The 12,734-nt window shown below is 38.0% G+C and overlaps 1 protein-coding gene across 1 annotated transcript; it reads left to right on the top strand.

Annotated features, from left to right (window-relative positions):
* The first annotated feature begins 1,437 nt into the window (after positions 1 to 1,437).
* On the top strand, positions 1,438 to 11,771 carry LOC103715796 (tyrosine--tRNA ligase, chloroplastic/mitochondrial-like). Its single transcript, XM_008803553.4, has 2 exons — positions 1,438 to 3,163; positions 10,298 to 11,771. The coding sequence occupies exon 1, from the start codon at positions 1,495 to 1,497 to the stop codon at positions 3,127 to 3,129; it is 1,635 nt and encodes a 544-aa protein (XP_008801775.2). The 5' UTR covers positions 1,438 to 1,494; the 3' UTR covers positions 3,130 to 3,163; positions 10,298 to 11,771.
* The last annotated feature ends 963 nt before the right edge of the window (positions 11,772 to 12,734 follow it).

Genomic DNA, 12,734 nt, shown 5'->3' with positions numbered 1-12,734 from the left:
TCTCTAAAACTAATTTTGATTCCTTATTCTCTCCCCTTATGCTATGTATCCGCCCTCCCCTATGTACCATTTCTCCACATCCATATCCTACAAGAAGATAAAAGCAAGATATTATCCATTAATAACCTTCTCCCAGCCTTAATATCATTCATAACATATATTACATTACACTTGATCTATTGCGTTTGGCCCTTACACCTCATTCTAATAACCTATTTAACTTTTGAAACCTCTCTTATATCTAGGCCAAATCACACCTATGTCATCCTATGCTCCTTTATCAAATCTTTTAAACTAAAATTGAGTTACACATATTTACATGCTAAACTAAAGTCAACATGCAAAAAAATTGAGTTACATATTTTTTTCAAAAAAATGAAAAAATTTACTTACCTGAAATAGCATTGTGAGATTAGTGCAATTCACAAGGCTTGAAGCATTCATGAATGCAATATTTGCATGCCAGCACTACCTCTGATGGATAGCTGACTGGGTAATAATATATTGGCAATGCTTTGACATGCCTAGCATCTTTGTTACAAAAATCTCAAGCTTTTTGCAGCCAAAAGAGTATGTGAAACTGTAGAAGAAAGGTATATTTGATTACAACCTTCTTGTGTTCGATCAAAATAGCTTGTAAACTTCACTGAATTGCAAAGAACTGAACTTTGCAAAACATAGAAAATTAAAAAGGAGACCAACTGAAAATTTAATCCAAAATCTGATAATTTTTCATGTGATGATATGTCACCAACAGCAAGTTGGAAGAATCCTCTACTAGTCCCTCAGCAATCGATATGCTTGAAGATCGCATGTGATAAATTTTGGTTCTACCCAAGTAGCTTGAGCAATCCAATGTGGAAAAAAAATGGGACTGGTCTGTGGCTTATGTGGACTAGAGGATAGTGTAACACAAGCTCGTTCAGGCTGATCACAGGCTAATCATGGTGCTTGTGATTAAATTTGAATAAGTTTGAACCCTTAGCACGAGGAAGTTATCTTAAATGGGAGGAGTATGTCAGAATCCATGCGGGCATGTGTTTAGTCCTACATCGATTATTTGTTAGGTAGATGTTGGGTACTTATACAGATTTTAAGCAAAGTTCTGGATTGTTACACCTATCAAATGATTATACAAAGGGTAGATTATTTAAAAAATATAAATAGGGTTCCAACTTTCAATCGAGCTACCAAAAAAAAAAAGTTCTACTTGGATTAGCAAAATAGTATTGGGCCGGAAATATTTTTTTATCTAATTGTTGTTATAATTGGAAGGAACATTAGCAAAGTCACAATATTACTTGATTATATTACTGCTTACAAGCAAATATTGTTTATTATTTTTCAAATTGGCTGGGAGAAATAAATAAATAAATAATATTTTATTTTTTTTTGGTTGTTAAATATTGTTTTAATTGGCTGAAGAAGGCTGGATGGCCTCGGAACGGAAGGCCACCAGCGACCCAAAAGCGAAGGAGCTAAGCGGGTCCTCCCATGGCGACGGCGGCCTCTAGAACCTTTCTCCCCTTCCATCCCAAGCTTCTAGAAGTCTCCAGAATCTTCTCCTACTCCCCGAGGCATCGCCGGAACCTGCCCCTCCTCCTTCGCCGGAGCTCCTCTCAGTCCGCCGCGCAACCGACGCTCGAAGCCCAAGCTCGGAACTTAGATTCCCCTGCCGGGATCCCGAACGTCGTGGATATCCTCCAGGAGAGGGGCCTCGTCGAGTCCATCACCAGCGAGAGTATCAGGTCCGCATGCTCCAACCCTAGCGTCAGCCCCCTCAAGGTCTATTGCGGCTTCGACCCGACCGCTGAAAGCTTGCACCTTGGTAACCTCCTCGGTCTCATCGTCCTCTCCTGGTTTCAGCGATGCGGACACAAGGCCGTCGCCGTGATCGGCGGCGCCACCGGCCGCATCGGAGACCCCTCCGGCAAAAGTTTAGAGAGGCCAGAACTGGACATCGAAACTCTAGAGAAGAACAGCGCAGGGATTAAAAATCTTATCTCTAAGATCTTAGGGGGTGGGAATTCGGATGCCGGAACTGGAAAGGAGAAAGCTTTGGATGTGGGGAGTGAGAAAGGTAGCATCTTGGAGACAGGTGTTCGAGAAAATGCGAGTTTGAATCCGCATTCTGAAAATAATGGGAATTCGAATTTTGGTATTGAAAAGAATGCAGCTTTGGATTGGCGGTTGGATGATTCTTTCACCATTTTGAACAATTATGATTGGTGGAAGGACATCACCCTGCTGGATTTCCTCAGGGAAGTAGGGAGGTTTGCCCGGGTGGGTGTGATGATGGCAAAGGAGAGTGTCAAGAAAAGGTTAATGTCCGAGGAAGGAATGAGTTATACCGAGTTCACTTATCAGCTCTTGCAAGGCTATGACTTTCTATATCTATTTAAGAACATGGGTGTGAATGTTCAGATAGGTGGGAGTGATCAATGGGGAAACATTACGGCTGGGACCGAGCTGATTCGGAAGATATTGCAGGTTGAAGGAGCTTACGGTTTGACATTTTCCCTTTTGCTCAAGAGTGATGGGACCAAGTTTGGAAAGTCTGAAGGGGGAGCAATATGGTTGTCAGCGTCGATGTTGTCACCTTATAAGTTTTACCAGTACTTCTTCTCTGTGCCAGATGTTGATGTTGTGAGGTTTTTAAGGATTTTAACTTTCTTGAGTATGGAGGAGATTCGGAAGTTGGAGGACGAGATGAAGAAACCTGGTTATGCTCCCAACACGGCCCAGCGGAGGCTCGCAGAAGAGGTAACTCGGTTTGTTCATGGAGAGGAGGGACTCGCCGAAGCATTGAAGGCAACTGAAACTTTAAGACCAGGGGCAGAAACAAAGCTGGATTGGGAGACCATTGAGGGGATAGCAGAGGATGTGCCATCATGTTCTTTGGCATATGGTCAGGTGTTGAATTCTTCTTTGGTTGATCTTTCAGTTTCTACTGGTCTGCTGAGCAGTAAGTCTGCTGCAAGGCGTCTGATGAAGCAGGGAGGTCTTTATTTGAATAACAGAAGGGTTGATAATGAGGCAAAGGTGATTGAGGCTGGTGACATAGTTGATGAGAAAGTACTACTGTTATCTGCTGGAAAGAAGAATAAAATGGTCATAAGGATATGCTGAATCATCTTCAAGAATAATTTTCAAGAATATCATAGTAAATCATCTTTTCATGCATTCTAGTTATTTATTCACAGGAACATATATTTGTGACTTGTGAAATGCAGGAACTTCTTCTTGTTCTTCTTCTTTTGTCGTCCCAAGCAATTGTTACATGCATTAAAAAGTTTATGAAGGGTTGCTACTAATAAATTGTTATAATATTTTCTTTCTATATTATTGTAGAACTCTTTGAATGTGAGTGGTGATGCTATTCAACTTTTGCATATCTAGTAGGTATACTATCTTGATCTCCTTTTGCTTGTTATTGTATCCCAGTTCCTGCTACTCAAGGGATGTTTCTATAAGTGGCTACAGAGAAAAATATCATATGTCCTTTCATCATATAGGAACAGAGCAACATCCGTTGTAGTTAAATATTTATATGTCACCCAACTACTTTAGTCAAGCATGAAAATCATGTAGCTGTGTATTGACACTTTTCAAATCTTTGCAAAGAGAGGTAGGCTCATAGCTTTATTGAGATTAATCTTAGGGGCCTTATTATGCACTTCTACCAGCTTCCATGGGATATGTTCCAGGATATTTTTAATGAAGTCTTGCTTATCAGATGGGGTTTTCTCCAATTTATACTGCAGCCTTTTTTTTAATTTTATTTTTCGCTGATGCAATTCTATTATAAAATGTACTAATGCCACAATATTGGATGTCAAGGCCTACAACCTTCATTAATAAAATATCACTATGCAGATTGTTGTACTTTTTCAGCAATATCCCTTGATATGAACTGCTTTCTTCTTTTTTTTTCTTTTTTTACTCTCTTATTTTTTTTTCTGTGAAGATCTCACCAATAACATATTTTCGTGCGGACATGTCATCCCTGTATCTATAGCTGTCCTAGACTGTCCTCATTAGCTCTTGATCATTCCCCTTTAGTCATAATTTTCTCCTTAAACAAAAAAAAAAAATCCAAAATATCCATGAAGAGAAGGCATCATGATTATTTTTCTTTCTGATGAAGTTCTCTCACTGTTTCTGCTTTTTTCTTTTTTCTTTTTTTTTTTTGCAGTAAACTTCATGAACTTTGCACCTTGCTCTTTGCTTGTCTGTTCAGGTGAATGTTTGTGAAGTCACATTGAAAGCATTTAAATCTGCATAAAGGATGCTTTGAGAGACATTGTTCTGAGAGATTTTATTTGAGGAAAATAAATCCGATCACATTCTTTCTGTAGGAGGTCTCATTAATTCACTAGACAACTCTAATTATAGATATATATTGTCAAAGAATGAAATAATCAGTCAATATGGTGCATGGTAAAAAATTAGAGATCCATGCATTTTGTATATATGCTTCAGAAAGATGTTTGCCACTGTGTTATGATCATGAATCTAGACTGATATTTGAATCAGTCCGCTTTGTTTGTTTTGCTTATCTAATCTGGTAGGACCTTTTTCAGTTTCTTGACTTGTTCTGAGTTTTAGATTTTCATATCCATATCAAGAACATGGATTAGTAAACCCTGCCTTCTTTCTCTTATAAACAAAATCTAATTCTCTTGTCTCTTCAAAAACAAAATCTAGTTCTCTCTTGTCTTCTAAACAAAATTTAATTCATTAAGCATTGAAGATAAACATCTATACTCTCATTTGTAAAACTGACACTGTTGTTCTTGTTCTTCCATTTTTCTCTTTTCCAATTAAATTTATTCTCCTCTTAACATGCTTCTCAGACATGAGTTGGTTGATTCTTACAACTTGTTCCACAGCATGAATTCTTCAGTTACTTTCCCTTTTAACTCGACATGCAGTGGAATTGATTGCTTTGTTTCTTATTGAACCAGAATCAGCTTGACCAACTTATTCTTTCTCTAGATCAGGAAGCCCATCTGTTGAGGTAGGTGCTGTTTAATTTATGGCATGTTTTGAATTCTGTACCAGAGAAATGACCTTCTAGGGTAGTCCAACATGGATGTGGTATTTATTGACCTCAACCTGCCAACCCATCCAAATCCACCTGAGATACATAGGTTTAGTTAGAATTTTTATAATTTGGTTGGGTGGGTTAGCCTATATCAACATGATCATAAACAGGTATGGATTTGAACCCTTTGATAGATCACCATGGTTTGAAGTTTGAACAAATATCTCCAAAAACCTAGAATAACTGTAATTGTGCAATTGGCTATGAAACCAATAAGTGGTTTGGATCACTAAGAAGGTTAATGGAAAAGAAATGCGAAGGGAATGGCATATTCAATTGTGTTTTTTCTTCAATTTTTTCTTCTTGCTTTTTCATTTTGTCTAGATGCTAACCTGAAATCCTCTACTTTTGGTCATTTCTTAAGATACATATTTGATATACCAATCACTAATTGGGTTGGTGGGTTGAATATGTGTCTATGTAAATTAATTGAGTTACCTTTCGTTTCTACTTTTCATTTTTCAATCTGATTATAAATGAGTCTTTGGTATGGGTTTTAAGATTCTTTTGACTTGAATTTGATCTGAGCCAAACCCAACACCTGCCACCCCTGGTCCAGAATGTAAGAGTAATACCAACCCCTAGTTTTAGCCTTATGTACCTGTCTTGAGATATTATAAGCATCGGATATTCATGCATCCGAAAAAGGAAGGAAAGGTCTATCTTTTAAATGAGAGAGAGAGAGAGAGAGAGGGAGAGAGAGAGAGAAATCATATGCTGGCTATAGTTTCTAAGATACTGCAAATATGCTTGCATACCTGCAGAGACATCTTGATAGTTATCTCTGAAGATGAAGGGTTTCCCATATTTGAGTAAACCGCTAAATATAGAGTTCTTACTCAACATGTCTTTGTCGGTAAGGTTGAAATGATAGCAAGAAGTATTTATTACACTCGAAACAACATCGGAGATCCTTCACCTTGGACAAATAAATGTTACACTTTGCAAAACGACAGTTAATTTAGAAATATATTCTTTGAAGCAGTCCCTAAACATGGCCACACACATTTTATTCATAATTAAATGATGTATCTGTTATTTAGTCTGTTGATTATAATCTCAAAACATTAAATAGTTAACCCTCTTGTTGTTCTCAGATTACATCAAACCAGCAAATAAGAATGATACCATATATAGAATGTCAGACAAATTAGTTCAACTTGACAAAAGTATTTCATTTGGTAAGAGAATGCATATAGATTTCATAAAAATCATGATGGACCTGTCATCTAAATAAGATTGAGAGAATTTCCATCTCAACCGAACTTCTAGTCTACAGGCATTTTAACATTGATATTTTGAAGGGTTGCTTTGCAAGAATATTAATTCATTCAATGTAGAGCCTGGAGCTAGTTATATTACTGGTGCTTAGCAATTATTCTATTGGTTCAACGCACGGTGAGGTAACACGAAAAGAATGCGATGCGGAAAGAAAAAATATATCTTGAAGAATGCATCCCTGAGTTCCAGTTTCAGTGGTAGCTACAATTCACATGGTAGGAGAGCAGGGTTTGCTCCCAGATAGAGGAGAGCTGAAGTGAGACTCGAAAGCTAAATTAGGAAGTAGACGTGAATTGGCCCCCTGGCACTATGTTGAATGGCTGGTATCAAGGAAAAAGTTTCCAACCTTAGGCATGTGCGGTGCACATTTATCTGCTATCAGAGGGTAGCAATAGTTGCTGGACATCAAAAATTATCTGTCTTAAGACAAATTCCAGAAATTTGATGAAGAGTCTAGATGTTTGTGTTCTTGGAAGGAAAAGGTGAGCACAATATAATGGAGAATATAACCCTATTTTGAGTAATTAGGTAGTCATTCAGAATTAACTCGTCAGACCTCTTATAATAAAAACTTGATATTGCAAATCAAAGCAGTCAGGTATTTAAACGATGTGCATTATTTGAGCAAAAGCAGAATTCAACAGTATCCCGAGTACTTAGGACCTATTTGGATGTTTAGACTAAACTTACTAAAGAATTGAAAAAATGTAGGAACTCGATGGTGCTACAAGAGGAAACCAAGAAAGAAAATAACAATAGGATTTTTTGGTGTTTGCTATTTGGTTAATTTTGGAAAAATATACAGGATATCCAAACTATCCTCAAGCATTCCACCTAGACTGCAATCTTTGATCTCAGCTCCACCTAATAGATATTCATCCATTTCATCTTCATTTTTCTCCAACACAAGTCCTCTCTATTCATCATCTTCATACTTCCCTAACCATATTCTTGGCCGTATGTCCCAATCCAAGAGACGAGATAGATCAAAAGAAGGGGATCGAGCAAGAGAATATTTTGGAGGATCCATGGACACTCACTAGCAAGAGATAGTTGGTCAGAGGATGATTATTTGAGTCGTTAATGGAAGAATTGAGATTTGCAAGGATACTCACCAGTGATAGATTGGTGGTTTTAGCATGGTTGTTGTATAGTGGTTAATGGAAGGGCTATAGATTTGTATTAGGAAGAGGAGAAGAGATGAGAATCAGGGGTTTAGTGAGGCACTCAGGGAAGAAGATTTGAGAGAAGGGGGTGTTGGAACTATTTCCGCTCTGACAGTTGCTTCCCACATTTGGTCTCCATTCTTGATGATTTTGGTGAGTGTTTCCAACCGTCTTCCTACTATGCATATATACAAACACAATCACTCTGCAACTACGAGAACTTATTGACCTCTAATTTACCCTGGCAGCTTATTATGGCCATCTCTTCGCTTATTCAGCCTACAATATAGTTCTCTGCTCTTGGGGATCTAAAATTGATATAGCGGCATCGGTCTTCTTCTCGTTATAGGTAAAGTATCATAAGAAAGTTGGTCAACTTTTTCGTTGACCAACTTACACATGTTCTCATGCTTCGATAAAAAAAATGAGGTTGCTAAGTTTATTTCCTATGGGTAGCATCTACCCATGAAATTGACGAAAACACTTACCCACCAAGGAGATGCGTAAGTTGGATTTCCATCAACCGGGTAAAATGACCCTACTTTTTGTTTCTAAAATACCTCTTTTATGCTGATACACTAATAAATCCTAATCTCTTATTTGCTAATGAGCCTTAACTTGACATTTATCTATTTTGATACTATTATTTAGCTTGGACTTGAATTATTATTGTTTATAATTTTATATATTAGTAGTGATGTTTAACGTATAAAGCAAAATGGCTTTATTGTGTCCACATTGCTAGTTGACGATGAATTCAAGCAATTTTTTTTCTTTTTTTTTCTTTACCTATGTTTAATTGAATGTGTTTTTCACTATTTGGTCATGCTCTTGTGTCATGTAGCTCTTCCAATTTTATATAGCCAAAAAACTAGTTTAGTATGAGGAAATTAGGCTTCAATTACAAAGGGGTTGTATATGATAAGTGTGCAAATTGGACTTGGAAGCATAAAAGGTATTATGGAAAAGATGAATAGATCTTAATAACTCACTCTAAAAGCCATAATGCAAAAATATATGAGTAATAGATTCCGAAGATACTTTCTAATGTATAAAATGGTTAAATTAATTTCCGTCAAAGCATGACTATAGAGGCTGAAGAGGTGCATGGAAAAGATGTAACTGATCATACAATATTAAAATTAATAATAATTAAGATACATAATTTTATATATAAAAGAGAGAGAGAGAAAATAGCAGTACATATAAATTTCTGATAGAAATGTTGTTTAATATCCTTAATAGATTATGCTAGATAGACCAAAGGTCAATTTATTTGCTTTCAGGAGTACCATAGAATGTGAACTACAGGTGGTAGAAAGCTTTTGCAGCCTTTTGAAATTTTGACATATATATTGGATTCAGATATCAGGATATCACAAGTGTTGGTTGCCCAAATAAATGATATTTTAGATGGGGACAAGAGTTAGGTACACTGTTTTAGACTATAAATTGTAGAAATTTCTCCACCCTTAACAATGTAAATTTGGCACATATATTGGTCCATGTTGTTTACCTTGCCAAAACTTCAATTTACTTCATAAATCACACTAGTTAGTAGTTACTGAATGCATTTCTTTTCTCTCCTCCTCTTTAATCTCATTTTTCCAGAAAAAGAAATATATATATATATATATATATATATGGGGTAACAAAGAAAAATAATTTTAAATAAAAGTCTTTTAACCCTCACTTTTTATCTCTCGTTTGGCCTTGTTTTACTTGATTCCATTTTAATCCTCGCCACATCTTCTCTTCTCCTTCTCTCGCCATTGTTAGGGTTTTCCGAAAAATCACCTAGCGCTAGGAGTTCGTCTCATTAATTGTAAGCTTCCTGTGATGCCTTCTTTTTTTCTATGATCCTCTGAGAATTATGGTTTATCGCTTGTTCATGGATTTGGAGAGAGATTTCGACGGTTTTTTAATTTTGCCCATATAAATTTTGGTTCAGTTATGCCCCGCATTAGGTTCTCTGTTTGTAAATTACAAGGGAAGGAAAATAACTGCAAAAAAAGAGGAATTCTTGAAATGATTTAGTGCATTTGTTTTTTATTTTAGCTGAAATTTTCTGTTGTTTCTAAGCCTTGTTTAGATCTACATTTTGTTTCCAGTAGCTGATGGGTTCAATATATCTTTTTCTAGACCCCTGTTAGAACTCTGTTTCGAAATTGTAGGAAAATGGGAAAGAAATGCAAACAAAAAGGAGTTCTAAAACCGTTGTAGGGCATTTGTTTCTATACTCTAGCTCAAAATTTCTTTTGATGTGTAGCCTTTTTTAAACCTGCATTTGGTTTCGGGTAGCTGATTGTTTTTTTTTTTCCAACCCCCAATTAGAACTTTAATGCCCTTTTTCTGTGTTAACATTATATTTTGCCTCTTCAAATATGCATTTTTAGATGTTTATTTGCTCATTATAGCTGTGTTGTCTCAAAAATACGTTTAATCATATTACAATCATAATTTCGTGAGAGCATTTAGCTTGTTTAGTCGTTTATTTTAGCTCAAGTAACTTTTTTTCTATACCTTTCTATTATTATAGTAATTTTATTAATTTTGTTTCCAGTAGCAGGTAAATTCAGTACTTTGCAAATTACCACCTATAAGGTCTTGTTGGTCTACATGCTTTTCCCTTATCTTTCTTCCTTCAACCACTTTGACATGCATTTTTAGATATTTACTTGCTGATAATTACTGGGTTTCTTCAGAAACTTAACTCTATACTCCAATTTTTGTAATATTTTAGAGAATGCAAGATGGTGGATGGTAAGGCGGAGGCTTTTCATGCAAAAGAAGCTGTCTCAATGAAAATTTGGAGCCGAGATTATACTGGTGCAAGAACACTTCTAGAGGATCAGAGGATTTCCTCCTTGCTCGAGCATGTTTCAGAAATGCTTATTGTATGTGAAATTCTGTGCTCCACAGAGATGGATCTCCCAAATTGTGGGATTGACTGGTACAGGGTCCTGCGTCTCTCTCCTTTGGCCGAGGCTATTGCCATGGAAGCAGAACATCAGAAACTTGTCTCCCTCGTACGGCCCATCAAGAATGACTTCCCAGGCACCAGGTTGGCCCTTAATTTTGTTGACGATGCATTCTCTGTGCTTTCAGATCCTCTGAAACGGGCAGCCTTTGATTCAAAGAGGAATGGTGTAGCGCATAACTTTTACGATCTGGATTTTAAGGTTTGGAGCAGTGATGGTCTGAAGTCAGGAAATGAAACAGCCATCAAAAGAGATGTTGCAAATTGACCTTCCAGATTCTGTCAACAAGCTGTTCATGCTTTCTCACAACGTCCCTGCATTTAGATTTGTGGGTGGAGAAATTGATGGAATTGCAAATGGTATATTAGAGCTAGACCCTTTGGCTGTGCCAGATGATCTGGGCCAAGATTTTTCTGGTGCCATTGTTGATTTTGCAGACGCGCGCAACAGATCATCCTCATGCAGTGATGAAACCAGTTTCACCCAACTTTCAAATACTTCTAAGAATGTTGTAGGCTCTGGTGGCCCAAATGTCAGTATCCAAAACCATAAACCCAAGCGATCATCTAAGGATTTTGTCACCGGACAGATATGGGCCATATATGATGGTCCAGATGCCATGCCTCGACTATGTGTTAGAATAAATGATGCAATTTCACCAACAGAAGCACAAAGAAGTCTTTCTATAGAATTTACCCTCGGCAAGGCAAAATTTGGGCTATGTACAAAAAGTGGAATCGCAATTGGAAAAATTCTGATCTTGTTAGGTGTCAATGTTAAGTGGTTGAGATATTCTCGGACTGCTCAGAGGAGACCAGCATTAACATATGAAGCTTGGTTGAGGTGAAGGGGTGCATGACCTTTTTTCCAGAGGCAGCTATATTAGGGGTTCCAGTTGACGAGGCAGCTTTCACGACTGGAAGTGCTCAGCTTTTCACATAGAATCCCTGCTTTCATGGTGGTTGGAATCAGAGGCGGAGACAGACGCACTGCCCCCATGGTTTATCAATTGAGAAGGACCTCAAGGAATGACTGTGCCCAGGAGTTGGGTTGATTATAACATTTTATTAATAGCATGTGGTGCTATGCTTTTTTAAGAACTGAACACTTTGGCTGCATTTGGAAGTGAAGTTAACCTAGAGTAAATGGGTCAACTTACTTCTATTCCAAAGTCAGTGGGGTAAATGGGTTTGGAAGGGAAAATGTTGTGTACCAGCTTTTCAAAAATACCTGTTGCGACCTTCTGAAAAAGTGGCTTAATTGAAGTGCTTCAATGAGCATGGTTGAAAAAGGGTGGAATCAAGGTCCGCCGTACCGGTACCGGTCGGCGTACCGGTGGCCAGCCGGACCGGTACGGTACCGGTCCGGTCCGGTCCGTACCGGCCGGTACCGGTCCCGTACCGGCCGGTACGCGGTGGTTTCAAAAACCACAGCGCGCGCGCTGTGGTTCTTATAAAAAAAAAAAAAATCGTACCGGTGCGAACCGGCCGGTTCGCACCGGTACGAGGCCGGTACCGGCCGGTACGGGCTCCGAACCGGCCGGTACGGGCCCGAACCGGCCGGTACGCCCCCGTACCGGCCGGTTCGGATAAAAAAACCGGGAAATACCGGTTTTTTATCCGTTCCGGTACCGGTCCACGGCCGGACCGGTACGTACCGGCCCGTACCGGCCGGTACGGGCCGGTACGGCATTCCATGGGTGGAATAACTAGGTTAAACGACTTTTACTCCCTCTTATTCTTCTTCCAATTGTGGCCTATATATCTGATATCTTGATTTCAACTCTCACAAACATCAGAAGTAAAACCAATGGTTTAGTGACTGCCTCTGCTTCATTCAAAAGTAAAAAGCTATTGCATTCTCTTTACCATCAGTAGTAAATTTAAATTAATGTGATTAATAAAAGGTTCTTTGTGGTTGTTGTTTGTTTCATGTGCTTTCCTTGAACAGCTTGAACAGTAATGATTCTTCAGGCAGTAAAAGGCCCTGCTGTATCTGATCTATTGTTTATTACCTTTTAAAAGAGGTTGTTAGCTGTATTTTGCTAATATTATGTTTGCTATGATTTTGAACTTTCACTATGCTCATTGCTATAATGATCAGAACTTCAGCTGAACTTCATACTTGATTTCAATGCTATCTCATCAATACATGTATTTGGGACTAAGGATGACATGAAAAAATACTTTAGATTGAATG

The sequence above is a fragment of the Phoenix dactylifera genome, chromosome 18 (assembly GCF_009389715.1).
Source record: "Phoenix dactylifera cultivar Barhee BC4 chromosome 18, palm_55x_up_171113_PBpolish2nd_filt_p, whole genome shotgun sequence".
NCBI classification, from domain to species: Eukaryota; Viridiplantae; Streptophyta; class Magnoliopsida; order Arecales; family Arecaceae; genus Phoenix; species Phoenix dactylifera.
This window is presented reverse-complemented; position numbering and strand designations above follow the sequence as displayed.

Coding starts and splice junctions, on each gene's coding strand:
- LOC103715796 (XM_008803553.4), top strand. CDS start 1,495: ATGGCGACGGCGGCCTCTAGAACCTTTCTCCCCTTCCATCCCAAGCTT.